At 40.3% G+C, this 22934-nt stretch overlaps 1 protein-coding gene across 5 annotated transcripts in view; it reads left to right on the plus strand.

Moving 5' to 3' along the window:
• Positions 1–22934, plus strand: part of CHRDL1 (chordin like 1) — a 212419-nt gene that overhangs the window by 85167 nt on the left and 104318 nt on the right. For all 5 annotated transcript variants that reach the window (XM_059678468.1, XM_059678469.1, XM_059678466.1 and 2 more), the window contains exons 3-4: positions 13216–13328; positions 15255–15348. In XM_059678468.1, coding sequence (XP_059534451.1) covers positions 13216–13328; positions 15255–15348 — 207 coding nt within the window. The remainder of the gene's footprint in view (positions 1–13215; positions 13329–15254; positions 15349–22934) is intronic.

A 22934-nucleotide genomic window follows, 5' to 3' on the forward strand; every position in this document is an offset into this window, starting at 1 on the left:
CATGTGCAGACTCCAACACTATCCAGAAAAGTAGTAATAGAAAATTTATTTAACTTCATAAAGAATATCTACCACAATATACAGCTAACATCATACTTAATGGATAGAAACTAGATTATTAGCCCCTGAAATCAGGAACAAGGCAATGATGTCCCACTAATTGAACATCATACTTGAAGTCCTAGCTAATATAATAAAATGGGAAGTGGAAATAAAATATACATATTTTGAAGGATTAAATAAAACTACCTTTGTTTACAGATAAGATGCTTGCATATGTAAAATATCCAAAAAAGGCAATTAAAAAACCTTCCTGAAATTATAAGTGATTATAGCAAGATTGAAGGATAAAGGTGATACATAAAAGTCAATTGCCTTCCTATATACCAGTAATGAACAATAGGAATTTGTAATTAAAAGCATGATGCCATTTACATTAGCACCTAAAACCCTTAAAATATTTAGGTATAAATCTAGCAAAATGTGTACAAGGTCTGTTTGAGGAAAACTACAAAATTCTCAGGAACGAGATTAAATAAATGGAAAGATATTCCATGTAATGAATAGGAAGACCCAATATTGTTAAGATGCCAGCTCATCCCAGCTTTATCTTTAGATTCAATACAATACTAAACAAAACTCTGGCAATTTATTTTGTGTAAATCAACAAAGTGATTCTAAAATTATATGGAAAGTCAAAAGACAAAGAATTGCCAACACAGTATTGAAGATTAATAAAATCATAGGACTGGCACTACCCAACTTTAAGACTTGCTAAAAAAGCTACAATAATCAAGACAGTGTGGTGGTATTGAAGGAATAGATAAATGGATCAGTGAAACATAATGCAGAGCCCACAAATAAACCCACACATATAAACTCAATTTATCGTCGACAATATCAGCAAAGACAATTAATTAGAAAAAGGGTAATCTTTTCAACAAATGATGCTGGAATAACTAGACATCCGCATGCAAACAAAAAAAGAAAAAGAAAAAGAGAATGTGGACACTGACCATAAAGCGTTAAAAAAAAAAATAACTCAATGGACCAAAGACTTAAATGTAAACTGCAGAAGTATAAAAATTCTAGAATATAATAGGAAAAAATCTAGGTTATCTTGGATTTGGTAATGAGTTTTTAGATTTAACACAAAAAGCATGATCCATGAAAAAAAAATGATAAATTTGACTTCATTTAAAGTAAAAAGTTATGCTCCTCAAAAGACACTATTAAGAAATTAAAAAGACAAGCCACAAACTGAGGGAAAATATTTGCAAAAACATATGTCTAATAAAGGGCTTGTATCCAAAAAAATCCCCTCTTAATCTCTTAAATCTCCACAATAAGAAAATGTACAACCCAATCAATAAATGGGCAGAAGAGCTAAAAAAGATATAAAAATATCAAATAAGTAAATGAAATGATGCTCAACATCATGTGTAATTAGGGAATTGCAAATTAAATCAACAAATGAAACACCAGTACACACCTATTAGAATGGCTAGTACTGAAAATATGCCACCAAACACCAAATACTGGTGAGGATGTGGAGCAGCAGAAGCCTTCATTCATTACTGGTCAGAATGCAAAATGGTACAGTTGCTTTGGAAGATAGTTTGGCGATTTATTTCAAAGCTAAACATAGCCTTATTATTCAATCCATCAGCCATACTCCTAGGTATTATCCAAATAAATTGAAAATTTCTGTCCACACTAAAACCTTCACACAAATGTTTATAGTAACTTTATTCACATTTTCCAATAATTTGAAGCAACCAAGATATCCTTCAATAGGTGAACTGATAAATAAGCTGTACACCCATTCAATGGAATATTTCTCAATGATATAATAAATTAGATGTCAAGACATGAAAAGACATGGAGAAACCTTAAATATCGTATTGCTAAGTGAACGAAGCCAGTCTAAAAAGATTGCATGTCCTATATGGCATCTTGGGCTCTATATGAAATCTCAAAAAGACAAAACTATAGACAAAATAAAAATATCAGTGGTTTTGGGGAGTTTGGGGGACAGAGGGGGAAAGAGATGAATAAGCAGATTTTAGGTATACTTAGGGCAGTGGCAATTTTTTTATACTATACTAGGGGCCCGGTGCATGAAATTCGTGCACAGGGGTGTGTGTGTGTGTGTGTGTGTGTGTGTGTTCCTCAGCCCAGCCTGTACCTTCTCCAATCTGGGAACCCTCGAGGGATGTCCGACTGCCTCTCACAATGTCAGACATCCCTCTTATAATCCAGGACTGCCAGCTCCCAACTGCTCACCTGCCTGCCTGCCTCCTTGCCCCTAACCACTTCTGCCTGCCAGCCTGATAACACCTAACCACTCCCTAGCCAGCCTGATCAATGCCTAACTACTCCCCTGCCAGCCCGATTGCCCCTAACTGCCCTCCCCTGCTGGCCTGGTCACCCCTAACTGCCTGCCCCTGCCGGCCTGGTCACCCCAAACTGTCCTCTGCTGTTGGACTGGTCGCCCCAACTATCCTCCACTGCTGGCACGGTCACCCACACTGCCCTTCCTTGCCAGCCTGGTCACCCACAACAACCCTTCCCTGCCAGCCCGATTGCCCCTAACGTTCATTCCTTGCCAGCCTGGTAGCCACTAATTGCCCTCCCCTACAGGCCTGGTTGCCCCCAACTGTCCTCCCCTGCACGTCTGGCCGCCCCCAACTGCCCTCCCCTGTAGACCTGATCCCCCTCAAGTGCCCTCCTCTGCAGGCCTGGTCACCCCCAACTGCTCTCCTCTGCTGGCTTGGTCACCCCTAATAGCTCTCCCCTGCAGGTCTGGTCCCCCCAAACTGCACTTCTCGGCAGGCCTGATCACCCCCAACTGCTCTTTCCTGCTGGCCTGGTGGCCCCCAACTGCCCTCCCATGGAGGCCTGGTTCCCCCCAACTGCCCTCCCTTACAGGCCTGGTCCCCCAGAACTGTCCTCCCCTGCAGGCCTGGTCACCCCCAACTAACCTCCCCTGCTGGCCTGGTCCCCCACAACTGTGCTCCCCTGTTGGCCTGGTCTCCCTCAACTGCCCTCCTCTGCAGGCCTGGTCACCCCCAACTAACCTCCCCTGCTGGCCTGGTCCCCCACAACTGCACTCCCCTACTAGCACAGTCACCCCTAACTGCCCTCCCTTGACAGCCTGGCCACCCCCAACTGCCCTCCCCTGTAAGCCCGATTGCCCCTAAAAGCCCTCTCCTGCAGGCCTGGTCATCCCCAACTGCCCTCCCCTGCAGGTTTGGTTGCCCCCAACTGCCATCCCCTGCAGTCCTGGTCAAACCCAACTGCCCTCCCCTGCTGACCTGATTGCCCCTAACAGCCTTCTCCTGCAGGACTGGTTGTCCACAACTGCCCTTCCCTGCAGGTCTGATCTTTCACAACTGCCCTCCTTTCAGGCCTGGTCCCTCCCAACTGCCCTCCCCTGCAGGCCTGATCACCCCCAACTGCCCTCCCCTGCAGTTACTTAACATCCTATCTGATAAAGAGGCAATATGCAAATTGACCATCACTCCAACACAGGAGATGGCCGCCCCCATGTGGTCAAAGATGGCTGCCACAAGATGGTCAGTAGGGGAGGGCAGTTGTGGGTAATCAGGCCAGCAGGGGAGGGTAGTTGGGGGGACCAAGCCTGCAGAGGAGGGCCATTGGGAGGGACAAGGCCTGCAGGGGAGGGCAGTTGGGGGGTAACACGCCTGCAGGGGAGGATAGTTGTGGGGGACCAGGCCTGTAGGGGAGGGCAGTTGGGGGGGGACCAGGCCTGCAGGGGAGGGCTGTTGGGTGGGACAAGGCCTGCAGGGGAGGGAAGTTGGGGAGACCAGGCCTGCAGGGGAGGGCAATTGGGGGTGACCAGGCCTGCAGGGGAGAGGTGTTGGAGGGGCCAGGTCTGCAGGGATGGCAGTTGGGGAGGACCAGGCCAGCAGGAGAGGACAGTTGGGACAACTAGGCCTGCAGGGGAGGAAAGTTAGGGGCAACCAGGCCAGCATGGGAGGGCAGTTAGGGGTGATCAGGCTGGCAAGGGAGTGCAGTTAGGGGTGACCAGGCTAGCAGGGGAGGGCATTTGTAGTGACTAGGCCTGCAGGGGAGGACAGTTAGGGGCAACCAGGCCAGCAGGGGGGCGTAGTTAGGGGGTACCAGGCCAGCAGGGCAGGGCAGTTAGGGGCAATCGGGCCAGCAGGGGAGCAGGTGGGCGTCGATCAAGGTGGCAGGGGATTGGTTAGGAGATGATCAGGCTGGCAGCCAGAAGCGGTTAGGGGCAATCAGGCAGGCTGGCAGGTGAGCCAGAATCGGGCCTAAATATGTAGTCAGACATCCCTAGAGGGTCCCAGATTGGAGAGGGTGCAGGCTGGGCTGAGAGACACACACACACTCTCGTGCATGAATTTTGTGCACTGGGCCTCTAGTGTGTCATAAAACATAGGACTATAGAAAACAAAAAGTGGATTTATGTAAACTTTGTGCTTTAGTTAATATTAATACAGTATATAAATATTGGCTCATTAATTGTAACAATTGTACCATACTAATGCTAAGATGTTAATAATGGGAAAGTGTTGGTGGGGGGAAGAGGGAGATATCTGGGAACTCTTTTTACTCTCTGCTCATTTTTTTTGTAATCCTAAAACAGCCTTAAGAAAGAAAAAATAGACTAGAGGGGCATTACTAAAATATTAAAAGTGGTTATCTTCTGGTAGTGGAATTATATGTAATTTTTCTTTTCTGTATATATTTCTTTTATAATATAATTTAGGTATGATTTCTATGCAAGAAAATTTATCCTTTTTCTCGGGTACATTTTTGTGAGTTTTGGAAAATAATTCTGTAATGTAGGCACCACCACATTCAAGATGTAAAATAGCTCCATCATCCAAAAATTTTACTCTGTGTCCCTTTGTAGTAAAATACTTCCCCTACCCAATCTTTTGCAAGTATGCATCTATTTTCTATCCCTATAGTTTTGTTTTTTCCAGAAGGAAAATAATTGGAATCATATAGTTTGTTGACTCTGAGTTTGTTTTTATTTAGCATAATGCCTTTACAATTCATGTTTGTGCATATCAGTCTTTCACTTCTTTTTATGACTGACTGATATTCCATTGTTTGGATGTTTATAAATTTATCAGTTAAAGAACATTTCAGTTGCTTCCAAGTTTTGCTGACAATTAATAGAGCCACTTTATACATATACTAGAGGCCAGGTGCATGAAATTCGTGCACAGGGGTGGGGGTTTACCTCAGCCAGGCCTCCACTCTCTCGCAATCTGGCACCACTGGCTCCTAACTGCTCACCTGCCTGCCTGCCTAATCGCCCCTAACTGCTCTCCTGCCTGCCTTCCTGATAATCCCTAACCCCTCTGCCTGCCTGCCTCATCATTCCTAACTGCTCACCTGCTTGCCTGATCACCCCTAACCACTGCCTGCCTGCCTGATAGCCCCTAACCGCCTCTGCCTCAGCCCCTGCCACTGCAACTTCATCCAGAAAGACATCCGGAATGATGTCCAGAGGGTCGTTCAGCTGTCTGGTCTAATTAGCATATTACACTTTTATTATTATAAATGTACAAGTTTTTGTTTGAATGTACATTTTTATTTCACTAAGGAATATATTTAGGAGTGGGAATTCTGGGTTGTATAGTAAGTGTGTTTTTTAACTTTAAAAGTGGAAAGTTGTTTTCCAGAGTATATTTAATTTTGCATTTTCAACAACAAAGTATGAGGAGAGTTCCAGTTGCTCATCAGCACTTACTACTTTCATTTTTTGAGTTTAGCAATTCTAATAGGTGAGATGAGTAGTGATATCTCATCATGGTTTCAATATATATTTTTCCCTGATTACTAATGATATGTTTGATATCTGTGTATCTTCTTATTTGAAGTGTCCATTCAAATTACATTTCAATTTTAAAAATCGGGATGTTTGTTTTCTTATTTTTAAAATTTGAGGTTTATTTATATATTCTAGATAAAAGTTATCGGAAATGTGATTCATAAAATATTTCTCCCAATCTGTAGCTTTCCTTTTTTTTCAATAACAGTCTTTCAAAAGTAGAAGTTCTTAATTTTGATAAAATTCTATTTTTTTACTATATTTTATTGATTTTTTACAGAGAGGAAGGAAGAGAGATAGAGAGTTAGAAACATCGATGAGAGAGAAACATCGATCAGCTGCCTCCTGCACATCTCCTACTGGGGATGTGCCCGCAACCCAGGTACATGCCCTTGGCCGGAATCAAACCTGGGACCCTTCAGTCCGCAGACCGACGCTCTATACAAACCGGTTTCGGCGATAAAATTCTATTTTATAATATTTTTATGGATTATACTTTTGGTGTCATATCTAAGAAATCTTTGACTAACCAAAAAGCACAAAGATAGCCTCCAGTGTTTTCTTCTAGATGTTTTAAAGCATTAGGGTTTATATTAAAGTCTATCTATGAGTCATCTTGAGTGAATTTTTGTATATGGTATGAGATATGGATTAAAGTTCATTTTTTTATTTTATTTTATGTTTTGCATAAGACTACTCAAATACTCCAGCAGCATTTGCTGAAAAGGTTTTTGTTTATCCATTGAATGGTCTTTGTACCTTTGTTGAAGGTTAATTGGCCACGTAAGTATGGGTTTATTTTTTTTACTTTTCATTCTATTTTGTTGATATTTTTTTCTAACCTTTTTTTTTAAAAGAGTATATTTTTATTGATTTCAGAGAGAAAGGGAGAAGGAGAGAGAGATAGAAACATCAATGATGAGTGAGAATCATTGATTGGGTGCAACTAGAGCATGTGCCCTGAGCAGGAATTGAACCGTGACCTCCTGGTTCATACGTGGACACTCAACCACTGAGCAACACCAGCCTGGCTTGTCTAACCTTTTGCCAAAACCACATTGTCTTCAAAACTATAGTTTTAGAATATCTGTTGAAATCACATAGCGTGTGTCTTCTAACATCTTTCTTTTTCAAAAGTATTTTGGCTATTCTACTTTCTTTGCCTTTCCATATATTGTTTTTAATTAGATTACTAATTTTTACAAAATAGTCTTCTCTTATTTGGATTTTTATTGCATTTAATCTATACATCACTTTGGGGAGAATTGACACCTTAACGATATTTTGTCTTCCAGTCCATGAACAATGTACAACTATTCATTTTTTTAGGCCTTTTTTGATTTCTTTTATAGTGTTTTGTAGTTTTCTGAGTGCAGATCTTACACATATTTTAGTAGATTTAAACTTCAATATTCCATGTTTTGGGGGAGCTATTACAAATAGTAATTTTTCAGAGCGTCAGCCTGCAGACTGAAAGGTCCCAGGTTCGATTCCGGTCAAGGTCATGTACCTTGGTTGTGGGCACATCCCCAGTGGGGGGTGTGCAGGAGGCAGCTGATCGATGTTTCTCTCTCATCGATGTTTCTAACTCTCTATCCCTCTCCCTTCCTCTCTGTGAAAAATCAATAAAATATATATTTTTTAAAAATGGTAGTTTTTCAAATGTCAATTTCTAATTACTCATTTGAGATTATATAAATGTGATTGGCTTTTTTATATTGGCCTTGTATTCTGCAGTCTTGCTAAATTCTCTTACAATCTATAATAACTTTCAAATAGATTCTTTGTACACAATTTGTATCATCTATAAATAGAAATAATTTTCTTTTCCAATGTAAGCGCCTTTTCCTTCTTTTTCTTTTTCTTTTTTTTTTTTAATTAAATCTTTATTGTTCAGATTATTACATTTGTTCCTTTTTTTTTCCCCCCCATAACTCCCCTCCTCCCAGTTCCCGCCCCACCCTCCGCCCTTACTCCCCACCCACTGTCCTCATCCATAGGTGCACGATTTTTGTCCAGTCTCTTTCCGCATCTCCCACACCCCTTTCCCCCCCAAGAATAGTCAGTCCATTCCCTTTCTATGTCCCTGATTCTATTATAATCAACAGTTCATTCTGTTCATCAGATTATTTATTCACTTGATTCTTAGATTCACTTGTTGATAGATGCATATTTGTTGTTCATAATTTGTATCTTTACCTTTTTCTTCCTCTTCCTCTTCTTAAAGGATACCTTTCAGCATTTCATATAATCCTGGTTTGGTGGTGATGAACTCCTTTAGCTTTTCCTTATCTGTGAAGCTCTTTATCTGACCTTCAATTCTGAATGATAGCTTTGCTGGATAAAGTAATCTTGGTTGTAGGTTCTTGGTATTCATCACTTTGAATATTTCTTGCCACTCCCTTCTGGCCTGCAAAGTTTCTGTTGAGAAATCAGCTGACAGTCGTATGGGTATTCCCTTGTAGGTAACGGAGTTTCTTTCTCTTGCTGTTTTTAAGATTCTCTCTTTATCTTTTGCTCTTGGCATTTTAATTATGATGTGTCTTGGTGTGGTCCTCTTTGGATTCCTTTTGTTTGGGGTTCTCCGCGCTTCTTGGACCTGTAAGTCCATTTCTTTCACCAGGTGGGGGAAGTTTTCTGTCATTATTTCTTCAAATAGGTTTTCAATATCTTGCTCTCTCTCATCTTCTGGCACCCCTATAATTCTGATGTTGGTACGCTTGAAGCTGTCCCAGAGGCTCCTTACACTATCCTCGCATTTTTGGATTCTTTTTTCATTTTGCTTTTCCGGTTGGATGTTTTTTGCTTCCTCGCATTTCAAATCATTGACTTGATTCTTGCGCTCCTCTGGTCTGCTGTCGGGCGTCTGTATAATATTCGTTATTTCAGTCTGTGTGTGCTTAATTTCTAGTTGGTTCCCCAATATAAGATCGAGGGTCTTATTAGTTTTCGTGTAGATCTCATTAAGTTTATCAGCAGCTTCTAAACAGTTCTTGAGAGACCTTAAAAGTGTGGTTCTGAACTCTATTTCTTCCATTGACAATTTTGTCCTGTTTCTTTGTCTCCGCATTTTGTTATGCTTCCTTGGTGCACCCCCTAGTGGTCTTTGTTCGCAGTCTTATAGATAAATCTTGATTGTTGTAGCTAATTCCAGGGAGGGTTTGACCTCCAGGCCAAGTGGCTATGAGAATCAGCTGTGTCAGCAGTGAGAGAACTTCTGTCCTCAAGGGAGGTGCTAATCTAGCCTTTGCCTGAGGCTAACCGGCAAATGCCTGTGTGCAGGGCTTGGGCGGGGCAGGTCGCACAGGATCAATAGGGTGGGCCGGAGAGAGCAGTTATGGCGGCTCTCAGTCCTGTCCCAAGGGGCTCTGCCTCTCTGAGTCCCAGCACCCGCTGCAAAGCTCTGAGAGAAAGCTGCACTCGCTCTGACCGAAGCCAGACAGTCCCGCTTCTCCCGTTTGAGTCTGGGTCCCTAAAGACTCGCCTGTATCTGGTGCTCAGAGTCTGCGACTCCCTCCTGATTGAAAACAACAACCGCGCCCTCCGCCGCCAGCCCGCTCCGCGCACTCCGCACCTCAGAATTTGACTTCAGCACTGCGCCTCCTCTGAGTGTCCGTATGCGTTTCTCTTTCCTCCTAGTTGTAGGACTTCCACTGAGCCAGCGTTCCTGTGGTTCTGGGTGATATCCCTTCCGTTTTTTGGTTTCACTTTTGAAGTAGTTGTTCAAAGCAGCAAACTCCGGCGTTAACCTATGCCGCCATCTTGGTTCTCCCTCTGATTATTTCCTTCTTTTTCTTACCAAATTTCACTGGCTAGTATGTCCAAGAGTGGGGAAACAGACATCCTTGCATAATTTCCAGTCTTAGGAAGAAAGCACTGTCTTTTGCCATTAAGTATGTTAGCTTTAGGGGGTTTTGTGTGTGTGTGTGTGTGTGTGTGTGTGTGTGTGTGTGTGTGTGTGTTTCTTTTTATTAATCCTCACTCAAGGATATTTTTTCATTGTCTTTTAATTTTTTTTAATTCTTTATTATTGAAAGTATTACAAATCTCTTTTTTCCCCATTAGTCTTTCCCAGCCCACTCCCGCCCCCCAGTACAGGCCCTCACACCCCTATTGTCTGTGTCCATTGGTTATGCTTATATGCATGCATACAAGTCCTTTGGTTGATCTCTTACCCCCACCCCCTCCTACCCTCCCTTGCCTTCCCTCTGACATTTGATGATCTCTTCCCTGCTTTTATGTCTCTGGATCTACTTTTGTTCATCAATTTATGTTGTTCATTATATTCCACTAATGAATGAGAGATCATGTAATACTTAACTTTCTCTGATGGACTTATTTTGCTTAGCATAATGCTCTCCAGGTCCATCCATGCTGTTGCAAATGGTAAAAGTTCCTTCTTTCTTACACCAGCGTAGTATTCCATTGTGCCAATGTACCACAGTTTTTAATCAACTCATCTGCTGATGGGCACTTAGGCTGTTTCCAAATCTTAGCTATTGTAAATTATGCTGCTATGAACATAGAGGTGCATATAATCTTTCTGATTGGTGTTTCTGATTTCTTGGGATATATTCCTAGAAGTGGGATTGCTGGGTCAAATGGGAGTTCCATTTTTAGTTTTTTTGAGGAAACTCCATACTGTTCTCTACAGTGGCTGCACCAGTCTGCATTCCCACCAGCAGTGTATGAGGGGTCATTTTTCTCCACATCCTCGCCAGCACTTAATCATTTGTTGATTTGTTGATGATAGCCATTCTGACAGGTGTGAGATGGTACCTCATTGCCGTTTTGATTTGCATCCATTATCTTTTTTTTTTTTTTTTTTAGAGAGAGAGAGAGACAGTGGAAGGAAAGGAAGAGACAGAGAGAGAGAGAACATCAATGTGACAGAGACAGATCACTTAGTTGCCTCTCGCATGTGCCCTAACTAGGGCTGGGGATCAACCCTGCAACTGAGGTACATGCCCTTGAGCAGAATTGAACCCAGGACCCTTCAGTTCTTTGGCCGATGCTCTATCCACTGAGCCAAACTGGCTAGGACTATAAATTTTTTATAGATGGCCTTTTTCAGTTTGAGAAAGGCCTTTTCTTAGTTTGTTGAGAGTTTTGTCATGAATGGATGGGTGTATGATATTGTCAAATATTTTTTCTGTATCTTTTGCAATGATTGCATGTTTTTTTCTTTTTCAGTTTGTTGATGATAAATTATATTGATTGAGTTGTGAATGTTGAATTAGCCTTTAGTTACCAGAATAAATCCCATTTGCTCATAAAGTATTATCCTTTTTTCCATATTGTTGAATTTAATTTGCTAAAATTTTGAATATTTTTGTATCTATGTTCATGAGGGATAATTGTTTATCGTTCACAAGGATACATCCATTTAAGTTGTTGAATAACTTGCTGTAATTCATAATATTCCTCAGTTATTGATAATATTCCCTTTTTATCTTTTTAGTATTTGTTGGATTTATAATGCAGTCCTCTCTTTTACCCTAATATTGGTAATTTGCATCTTCTCTCTTTTTAACTTTGTTAATCTTGCTAAAAGTTTTATCACTTTTATTGGTCTTCTTAAAGAACCAGATTTTAGTTTCATTAATTTTTTTTCTATTGATATCCTGTCTGTAATTTTATTAATTTCTGTTTCTCTCTCTCTCTCTCTCTCCCTTTCTTTTATTTCCTTTTGGTTTATTTTGTTCTGTTTTGTCTAGTTTCTCAAGGTATTGATCTGAGAAACTTTTCTCCTTTTCTAATATAGGTATTTAGTGATATAAATTTCCCTTTAAGTACATCTTTGGCTGAATTTTGATACGTTGTGTTTTCATTTTCACTTAGTACAAAATGCTTTTCTAATTTACCTTTTCATTTATTTCTTCATCCCAGGGGCTATTTGTAAGTTACTAGCGTATTAAAAGTGTCTTCTCAGACTGGATTTGGGTGTAATATTTCTTTATATAGTTTTATGTTTTTATTTTATTCTTTTTGTGTATTGGTATATGTCTTTTAATTTTCTATATTGAACATGCATTTTTTCTAATTAGAAAATAATCAGTTAATATAAAATACTCTACATTTTATAGCACTTTATAATTTACAAACAGTTTCATTAAATCCTCCAACATCTACATGAGAAACACATAATTCATTTTTCACAGATGTTGAAACCTGAGATTAAGAGAGTTTAAATGACTTTCTCAATGCCATATAGCTAGAGTGCGTGAGGATTTAAACCCAGATTTTTTAATCCTAGTTTATCATTTCAAAGAAGCTGGAAATAAAGATTTGAAAAATAAATTGCAATTTATTGTGTGGATAGTTAGGATTATAGAGGGTCTTTGAAATAGTACGGGACTTGGGACAATGATCTCTGTGTAGTTCTAATTTGAATCTCTAATTACTAGTGCTGTGAACATGTTTTCATGTTTATTTTTTGTTCCCATTTCTTCTCTAAATTGCTATTCCTGTCCTCTATTAAGTTGAATGAGAGCAAGGACTGTGTTTGTTTGTTTGTTTATTTTGTTAATCCTCACTTGAGGATATTTTTTGCATTAATTTTTAGAGAGATTGGAAGGGAGGGAGAGAGGGAGAGAGAGAGAAAAAAAAACATCAATGTAAGAGAGACACATTGATTGGTTACCTCCTTCGCACACCCTACCCCAACCAGGCCAAAGATGAGCTGCAACCCAGCTATCCATGCCCTTGACCGGGAATCAAACCCACAACCTTTGGTGCATGGGCCGATGCTCTAACAACTGAACACACAGGCCAGGGTAAACTGTGTATTTTGCTGACCATTTTATGTCTAACACTTAGCATCGTGCCTGACAAAACTAAATGCTCAAATATTTGTTTAATGATTTAAGAATGTTAGAATTTGTAGGGAAAGCCATTTATAGGGACCTAACACAATTTATTTCGTCCTACATCACCATGAGGCAACTCTGAGAATGTTCTGATAGATCAGGTTTTTAGATACTAACTTGCTTTTATAAAGCAAGTGGAGCACAACCTTTTTCAAAAGACACATGGCATGCTTCTTTATATTGTCATAACAGAGCAGGAGTTAAGATGTTGGCTTCACTGTCAGGCAAACGTGGGTTTGAGTCTCATGTCAGATACTCACTGGTTATATGACCCTGGATTTCCCTCATATATAAAATGAGACTAATAGTAGTGCTTACCTTACTGGGTCATTGTTGGATCAAATAAACAAAGCATGTGAAACCCTGAGCCATAGTAGATGTTTTGTAAATATTCCCTATGCCTCTTTCCTTGATGTACACTAAAACAGATGTAACCTGTGATTGCCTTTGGATTTGTGAATTGGTTGTGCTTTCTAACAGGCATGTTCTTCATCTCCTTCCTCACAGATTCAGAGACATATTGTATGTTTCAAGACAAGAAGTACAGAGTGGGAGAGAGATGGCATCCCTACCTGGAACCATATGGCATGGTTTACTGTGTGAACTGCATCTGCTCAGAGGTACAAACCTTCATGGCATGTGATTTCCAAGTTTGTTCCTCAACATGCAGAGGTGTTTCAGTGCCCAGATGGCCAGGGAGCATGGGTGTTACAATCCTAAAACAAGATAAGAAACAGATAACAAGGAAAATTACACATCTCCTGTCTATTTCCTTTATTGCCCTTTGGGTTGATTTTCATGGGAGCTCTGAGTATTTGCTATGGACATATACTTATGGTCTTTTAGCCAAATGATATAGGACATGAAAGGAGAAGGAAGAATAGCTTGATAGTGGGAGTCAAGGAAAAAGCTCCATGTAGTGCCTGAATTGTAAGATAACATTGTTGGGGTTTTTTTTGGAAACCATTTTTAGGGCTGGCCTTTAGAGAATAGGGCAGATTATAAGTCGGTTCATTGGGAGACTGTATTTTATGTTGTCTTAGTCAATAACTGTAATTAGGATTGAGGTTGTGAAACTTTGGCCTGTACCTGGTGAGGATTAGAATGATTGGCTTGGCCTTGGCTCCGCACAAATCACTGAGAGGCTTTTTGATACCTTAAATGGTATCTTTGCAATAGACAAAGTAGGAAGTCCCATTTTTTTTCCATGGCCTTAATCCCAGATCATAGCTATAATCTATTTTTCTGAACATCTACCAGGATATCCTAGGCCAGGATTTCTCAATCTTGACACTAGTGATAATTCCTAGCTGCAGTGGTTTTTCTGTGCATTATAAGATGTCTAGCAGCATCCCTGTCCTCTACCCACTAGACAACAGTAGCGCTAAACGTAGAAGGAGTGGTTTCTGATGTGCTTTGATCTCACTTCATGATGACACCACCTGGCTCTGAGGAGCGTGACACATAAGAGGGGCTCTGTGGTATTTCCAAATCAACACTAAAAAAATTTCACCTAGAAAGTACATGAAAAAGAAGGAAGTTTATGGTAAAGTGACTCAGATTTGGATATAGAAAGCCTGCCTCTTTAAAAGATTAGGGGAGCTACTGAATGGAGCATCTAGGGACTGTTTACCTGATATGGCATGATTGTATAAGATTCTTGACTAACACATTGGAAATGGACAGCTAACCCTTGAGGGCTGAGGCTTTGCTGTCTGAAGGATAGTGAAAATGTTAATATGATCCCAATGACAACAGCTCAAGTGCTAGACATCTTTTCTTTCTCCATTCTCTTCATCACTTTCTCCCCCGACAATAGCCTGACAGATACAAGTAACCTTCTCTTCTACTGGATTATGGATGGAAAATGTTAATGAAAATTGATTTCCAAAGTCTTCCTTTGTTCTATCAATGGTTGAGAGTGGTCAGAGCTAAGGGTCATGTAATTGTAAATCAGGCAAGGACTCAGTTGCCCCACCCATGCATACTAGCTATTCAGCTCAATTCCAAACTCTAGTCTTGTTCTCAGAAAAAAAAAAAGACTGAATAGGGAAATGAAGAGAGAAGGCACTCAACCTACTGGACCAAGGCAGGGTTATATAGAATCTAGGATCCGTGTGCTAGGGGTATCTCCTTGCCCAGGGGTAGGTAGCCAGCCCCTCACGGGACTCATGGCTCATTATCCCTTCCCTTCCATGGCATTGAGCAGGTAAGTGTGAAATCAGAACAGGCTTTCGGAAAATATGTATACTTAGAGCTGGGGAATGGTAAAAACACCACAGAGCCAAGTCAGAAAAAGAAGGCTTTGAAAACTGGAGCATTAGTGATCCCATCTTAGAAAAATATGCCAATAAGCTAACAACCAACCCAGCAGAGGTGCTAGTGATGAGAAAAGGAAAGAAAAATGCTGATTTCATTCTGCTTCTCAGGAATGCATTATTCACTGTCTGGGTGAGTCCCTGCATGATTTTTTCCAAAACTGTCATGATCCCACTGACCTTTGAAAGACATTTGATTTTTTGTTGTTGTTGCCTCCTCTCTTTCAGAATGGGAATGTGATTTGCAGCCGAGTCAGATGTCCAAGCCTTCATTGCCTCTCTCCCGTGCATATTCCTCATCTGTGCTGCCCTCGCTGCCCAGGTAAACCTGTTAGCCTCTTTCTTTCCCTGCTGTGGTTCTCCTTCCTCCCTCTTCTACCCAACTCACTCCATCTCCCTAATTCCCCAGAAGGGAAACTTCCAGACAGAAATAACAATAGGACACTTTTAGGCAGCCCACACTTGCCCCTAAATACTGTTTATAGCCCAAGTGGGGCACATTCTAGGCTCTAATAAGTTATTGGGTACCCAGTAACAGATTTTCATTGGGCTTTTAATCATTTGAAGGTGGATGTCAGTTGGGGGAAGGGAATTGTGGCCCAGAGATTTTTTTGCCATAAACAGCCTCTTCCTGCCATGGGAAGTGGGCACCAGGGGAGTTGTAGCATGGTGGCACGTGTCCTATGCAATTAGTGCTGGAATTGCATCTGAGCATAGCTTCTAAATGGTGAGGGGCTCGTCATAAATCAAAGGAGCTAAAATAGCGAGGTTTATGACAGTATAAAGCTGCCTGCCTGCTGAATAGTCACCTCTTCCAGACTGCAGTTATTATGTACACATTGTTAAGAGCAAATCTAAAGGGAAGGCGGGGAGAGACTGTTTCACAAGGCTGTTAGGATGTCTACTTTCACGGTTTGTGGCTAGGGTATTTGTCTGAGGCAAGGGCTCCCTCAATGACACTTTGTTCACATCTGGCTGGGGCCTGGCTCCCAAACCAGAGGCGTGCAAATGTGGAATGATTCAGAGAATGTTTGTGGGTCCAACAGCAGTCCTAGGAAAAGCTAAGTGACAATTTTGGGATCTCGGTAGTAGAAACCTTATAGTCCTCTAAGTCTTTTTTGTCTTCCTCTAGGAAGGAGGTGCTGCAATTGGGGTCAGTGGGTGAGCGTTATGGAGTCAAGGAACCCTTTTAAATTGTTTGCAGTGTTTTGTGTAGCCACAAATATGTGTAAATTCCCTTAGGGAGGATCCATAGTTTTATTGGTATTCCTAAAGGTGCTGGACATGACACTAAACACATGAAGAACCACTAGTGTAGGGCATCAATGGCAATATTTTAAATAGTAAAGAAAGAACTTACAAGAGAGAAACCAAACGTGTTAGGACAAAAATGATAGGAATGGGACTAGGAATGTGGTTCAGTGAAAACTCTGTTAACTGAAATGTTGCTAGAATGAGTTTTTGTTTAATGGAAAATAAATGCCCAGCCCTTTTTGTCACCACCTTTATAGAGTGAACTCTCCTGCATCCGTAAATGCACTTTGATGAACAAAAGCGATTCTTTACCAGGTGATAAAATCTCATATCATGTTACAGGCTTATTGTTCTGAGCATTGGTGATGATAATATATGCTCCAAGATGTAAGAGACTGGCCCAGCATATGATCAACCTAAAAGTTGTTTTTTGGAATCAATCCATAAATGAATTAGGCTTACTCTTTTTGTATATGTTTATTTGCTTTTTCTACTTTAACGGTATTATAAGAGTGTGGTATAGGAGGGATTTGGGTAGATTTGAGCAACATTTTTGATAAAGAGGCTAATGTGCGGAGCTTTTTCTTTTATCTATCAAGTTGCTCTCATATAACATTATAACAGTTGTTTTGTTTTTCCCCAGAAGACTCGAAAAGTGGTCTAAAGTCATGGGAATTGAAACTGCTATGTAGAGATTGTTCTTCCTTGAAAAGGAGGTTAAGGCATGAGGCAAACACAGGGTAGAAGAGCATAGAATGGAGTATGGCTGTCATTTACCCCAGCTGAATAGCAGGAAGCAAGTATTGAGAAAAAGGATAAGCCAGAAGTATTTTGAAAGAAAAATAAAGTATTAAAAAATTGAGATCATAAATCCCAGAAAAGAGAAAATTGAAAGAAATAAACACATTGTCTTGAAGACTTAAAAAGCCCATTTTATGGAGCATACGTAGAAACCAGCTGTTCCCTTTTTTTTTTCTTTCTTGTTCTTACAAGTCACTTCCTTGTGAGTTTATTTTTCTTCTTGTCAACAATAACCTTTTAGCAGTTCTTCCTGTGGGTAGTGGTATTAAAGTTCCCTAATCCTTTTTTTAAAAATTTTGTTTTATTCCTTAAAATATCCCTCTCTGTAAAAAATCAATAAAATATATATTTTTCTAAAAAAGAATAGCTGGTTTTCATTCTAGTTCAATAGGGCAGAGAGAGCACATGAGAAAAGTCCTTGTTCTTTTCCAAAGAAGAGTGAGAGATAAAATGTAAAGTTAAAAATATCAATGAACTTTAAAACTTCAAAATTATAGTCAGAAATTAAAGAAGACTCTTATGGAATAAAACATAGAAGGAAAGAAAGTACAGCAATAATTGGGGCCAAAGCCATATCGTGCATTGGCAGTTGGGACTGGATAGAAACAGTTGGGGCCAAGTAGCTGAGCAGGAACTATGGCATACAATTTGCAGGGGAGTAAGGTTATACTCTTCACATGTAAACAAGGACTGATGTAGCTCTGCCCTCCCCATGTTTTCCCCTAAAATGATCTGACTGACTAAGGTAGGTCCCGGTCGAAGATCATTATCAGGGACTAGCATTGCATAAGAAAACAGAGGTAAAGACAGACCATCCAGTCATGAAGAAGTCCAAGATGAAACACTAATATATGACCTTGTTTAGAGCTCAGTAAACTACAAGTCCTGAAACAACAATTCCACCAGGAAAGAAGGGAAGAGAAAAAACCCCAGGGATTGTGAGTTTTTTTAAAAAAACTTTTAGAAAACAAAGGGAAATTCAGAACTAAGAAAAGCTCTCAAGAAACCTAACAAAAGTGAGAATTCAAACTTGAAAAAATATAAATATTTGAACAATATGAAATGGAGTTTAAATAGTTAAATGCCTTAAACAAATAAAGAAGAGAATAAGATCCCAAGAAATAATGGCCAGGGTTTATAAAACAGCAACATGTAGATATTTTTAAATATAATTTAAAAGTTTGGGGGAAACTAAGCTATTGAAAATTAAAACAACAAATAAAACAATAGATGGCATAAATAATAGGCATAGAAAGATTGGAGAAAGAATTCATGAGTTGGAGGACAGAATTCAAGTAATATATTATTACAAGGAATGTAACAAAGTGGAAAAAATAAAGAAACAGACTATGGGGTGGCAAAGGCCTGGTGCTAGAGAAGGTCAAGGGGGGAAGGAAAAGGAGATATATGTAATACTTTTGAAAATAAAGGTGTTTTTTAAAAAAAATTAAAAAAAAAATGATAGAAGGGGAAGAGGTAACTTTCACAAAGCTAATGACTAAAAAATAAATAAAAAGAAATTTGAGCCTTTAGACTGAAAGAGTCATGTGCTGATCAAGCTAAATAAAAATAAATCACACATCTACAAACGTCATTGTGAACATCAAAGAAAAAGAGAAAATATCAAAAGCTAGAAGGAGAAAACAGGTTACCTACAAAAGAACTACAAACAGCAAACTTATTACAAATAAAGGAAGTCAACAAGTCATTTATTAATATCTTCAAAGTGCTGAGGGAAAATAAATATTCACCTATAATTTTACCCCCAGCCAAATTATTATTCAAGAATGAGGGCAAAATAAAGACATTTGTGCATATAACTATTAAGGAGTAGTGCATAGGAGAGGGATAGAGAGTTAAAAACATCGATGAGAGAGAGAGAGAGAAAGAGAAACATCAATCAGATGCCTCCTGCACACCCCCTATTGGGGATGTGCCCGCAACAAGGTACATGCCCTTGACTGGAATTAAACCTGGGACTCTTCAGTTTGCAGGCCGACGCTCTATCCACTGAGCCAAACCGGTTAGGGAAAAACCAGCTATTCTTTATATTGAAGATAAAACAAGAGCAAATGGGTTTAAACTATAGCAGGGAAGAATGGAGTTTGATAAAAGGAAGAACTTTAGGACATAATTGTCATTAAAACTTATAATAAGTGACTAAGGAGAATTTTAGTCTCTTTGCTTTATATTTCTGGAAATCAAAAGGTACCCACCCATCTGAGATAGAGTTGGCACAGTTCTGCTTTGAGACAGGGCAATGGATGTGATGACTCTTCTATATTCCTTTCCCCCAGTGATTATTCAGCATGAGGAGGTTCATGACTTCAGGACCACAGGAATGTTTGGTTAAAGGAAGAGGATCTAGTTTTCTGTCTTAACCCAATGCAAGGCACTGTGATGAAAATATCCTGACTTAAAAATAGAATATTTAAAGCTAAGATAATGAAAAAGTTCTATATAAAAGAGAAAACAAACAAGAAAACCATATACCCATGGCTTTAGTTTTACACATTATGCTATAGCAGCAGTATCAACTTCACAGAGCGTTCACCTGGGTAGTGATGGACTTGATTGGTTAAGTCCTACTAGGCATGCCTATAGCTCATCTCCCATTAGAGGGGATAGAGAAACCACCATCCCCGTTTGTTTGAGTTTCCCATGGCTCTTGCTTTGTACAGTCCCCACTCCTGAAATTTCCAACACTCCTGCAATTTCCAAGGTTCTGACCTGCATTTGAGGTTACCTCCTGGATCACCTGCTGAACCATGGAAATCAGAGTATGCAGACTGCTTTTTCAAAATTACAAGAGAGAAATCTGTACTTATTCCTGTGAAGAGCAAATGATTTTTTTTTTTCATAAACACTTCCCTAAGTTTCCATGACAGAGGTCAAGTCTTGGTCACATACCACAGGGCTCTACTAGGCCCAAATAAACTGGTGCTACATTGAGGCTAGAAGATACTTAATGGAAAAAGTCCAAACTTCACAGAAGTCAGAAAGGTCATAAAAACTATCATAGTCTCTAAGAAGGACTCTCTGTAGTCTGCAGTAATAAGCAATTTGTGGGCTTCCAGGAAACCAGCTACTGGGATTGGCTGTCCCACCCCAGGTGGCATGGGCTGGGAAGAACAGCATGGTGGGGCAGACACTTCCCAGCTCAGCACACACACACCAGCTCCTCTTTGAAGTGACTTTCCTGATCTGAATGGCAATTTTTTTTCTGTTTTTGGTGTTGGTTAAAAGGGAACACAAAACATTTAAATAAAAATTTCCAAATTTTAAAAAAAGAAATTTGTAGGAATGAAATTCCATATCTTCTCTTTGGGGGGAGTGAAATGGTAAAGTGAGAGGGGAAGAGAAAGACTATGACTTCTCTCCATTTGTTCTTTATGCCTGGTGCATGAAAATGCATGCACTGGAGGAGGGGTCCCTCAGCCTGGCCTGCCCCCTCTCACAGTCTAGGAGCCCTCAGGGGTGAGAGGTGATCCAGCGATCACGCCCCCATCACACCTCTGCTGCTGCCACTGCTGGCAGCACAAGCCTTGACCAGCCCTGGTTACCTGAGCCTTGGGCGGCCCTGGGTGGCTGGGCATCTGCCTTCCAAGGCTTATCTGCACCTCGGGCTGGGTCTGGGCGGCTAGGCAGCTGCCATCTGAGGCTTACCTGTGCCTCGGGCCAGCCCTGGGCGGCTGGGGGGCTGAAGGGACTGGGGGACTCTGGAAGCAGGTGCGCGACAAGGCCGGGCCCACCTGAGGGCAGGCCCAACCTTGCCGCATGCCTGTCACCCCAGCGGGGCTGAGGGGGCTGGGCACTGCCATCTTGTGGCTGTGGGTGCCACCATATTTGAGGGTGGGGCATTCAATTAGCATTTCCCCTCCTTATTGGGTGTGGGTGCCGCCATCTTTGAGGGCAGGGCAGTCAATTAGCAAATTCCCTCCTTATTGGCTGTGGGCACCACATCTTTGCAATGGCATGAGGGTCAATTAGCATATTCCTTCTTTATTAGATAGGTTTTTATCACCAAAAAAGACTTTTATAACAACCAGTATCCTAAATCATGATGTTAACTAAGTGGTTTTTTTAAATGGTCATTCCATTAAGAATGTATTATCAGAATTAATGCATTTGAGTTCCCGTAGAGCAGTGGTCCTCAATCTTCCTAATGCCGTGACCCTTTAATACAGTTCCTCATGTTGTGGTGACCCGCAATTTCATTGTTACAAATTGAACATAATTTAAGCATAGTGATTAATCACAAAAACAATATGTAATTATATATGTGTTTTCTGATGGTCTTAGGTGAACCCTGTGAAAGGGTTGTTCGACCCCCAAAAGAGTCGTGACCCACAGGTTGAGTACCGCTGCCTTAGAGGAATTCCAATATTTTCAGGTCATTAAAGAGCTGTTATGCCCTAGCTGGTTTGGTTCAGTGGATAGAGTATCAGCTTGCAGACTGAAGGGTCCTGGGTTCGATTCCAGTCAAGGGCACATGCCCAGGTTGCAGGCTTGATCCCCAGTAGGGGGCATGCAGCAGGTAGCCAGTCAATGATTATCTCTCATCATTGATGTTTCTATCTCTCCCTCTCCCTTCCTCTCTGAAACCAATAAAAATTTAAAAAGTAAATATTATTTTTAAAAAAAGCTGTTATAAAATTGCCAAAATATCTTCTTTGATCTGTTACCAGAGACCTAATCCATAGTGTTCCCTTTTGGCTAGGTGTGAAAATGTTTAGTTCTGTGATATCATTTTAATATTGGCAGTAAAAGCGTGGTTTTGCTAAGACAGATACCCCTTACCCCAGCCTTTTAAATTCAAGGTAGGTTAAGGAAATAACTTTTCCAGTGATTCACTGGAGTCTGTGTATTCCTGTAAGGAGAAGCTGGAAGCCCAATGTCATTTCTCACTCAACAGGAGTTGGGTTGTGAGCTAGCTAGCGAATACAGGCATTTCTACTGTAATGTAATATGTGCATTTATTAAAATTCTCACTTTCTGCCAAACTATACACTGAAAAATAACAAGGCTTAAGGAAAAAACTAGATTGGAGAAAACAATTAGAAACTTATGCAATTTTGTAACCAGAGTACTAACAAAAGAACTATACTAATAAAATACTAGCACAATTTAAAAAGGCATCTTATATTTTCTAATAAATAAAAGAATATTACTCTAGCTTGGCTGACATGGCTCAGTGGTTGAGCGTTGACCTATGAACCAAGAGGTCATTGGTTCAATTCCCAGTCAGGGCACATCACCAGTGGGGGTTATGCAGGAGGCAGCCAATCAATGATTTTCTCTTATCATTGATGTTTCTATATCTCTTTCCCTCTCCCTTCCTCTCTGAAATCAATAAAAATATATTTAAAAAAGAATAGTACTCTAAGTATAGACTTCATTTCTCAAAATGGTGACATTAGCTTGAAGGAAGCGAGTATAAGGAATGATTGAGGCTTCTGAGTTATAGAGACAGAAGAAAAATGCACAAAGATCAGAGAGACTCATGTAATACATACTCATAAGTCAGAATGTATGGTCAAACTGAGCCAGGAGGAAAAAAGTGGGGTGAATAGGAATACGATAGAGTACTGTATTCCTTCATGATTGGCTGATTTCAGTTGTGTTGGTGTACTTGGCATTCAGCTGCTGTCACTTACTGGTGCAAAATATTAATTTGCTAGGAAAAATCATATATGAACAAATGCAATTTCTATATTATAACAGCATCATTCTCTTATTGACCACTCACATATGAACGAGTTTGGATTACACAAATCTATAATGTAAGAGAAAAAAATCTATAGAAGATGAGGTAGGTTTATAGTATTTTGCCTTTAACAGTTTAGAGTGAGG

Source organism: Myotis daubentonii, chromosome X (assembly GCF_963259705.1).
Source record: "Myotis daubentonii chromosome X, mMyoDau2.1, whole genome shotgun sequence".
Classification (NCBI taxonomy): Eukaryota; Metazoa; Chordata; class Mammalia; order Chiroptera; family Vespertilionidae; genus Myotis; species Myotis daubentonii.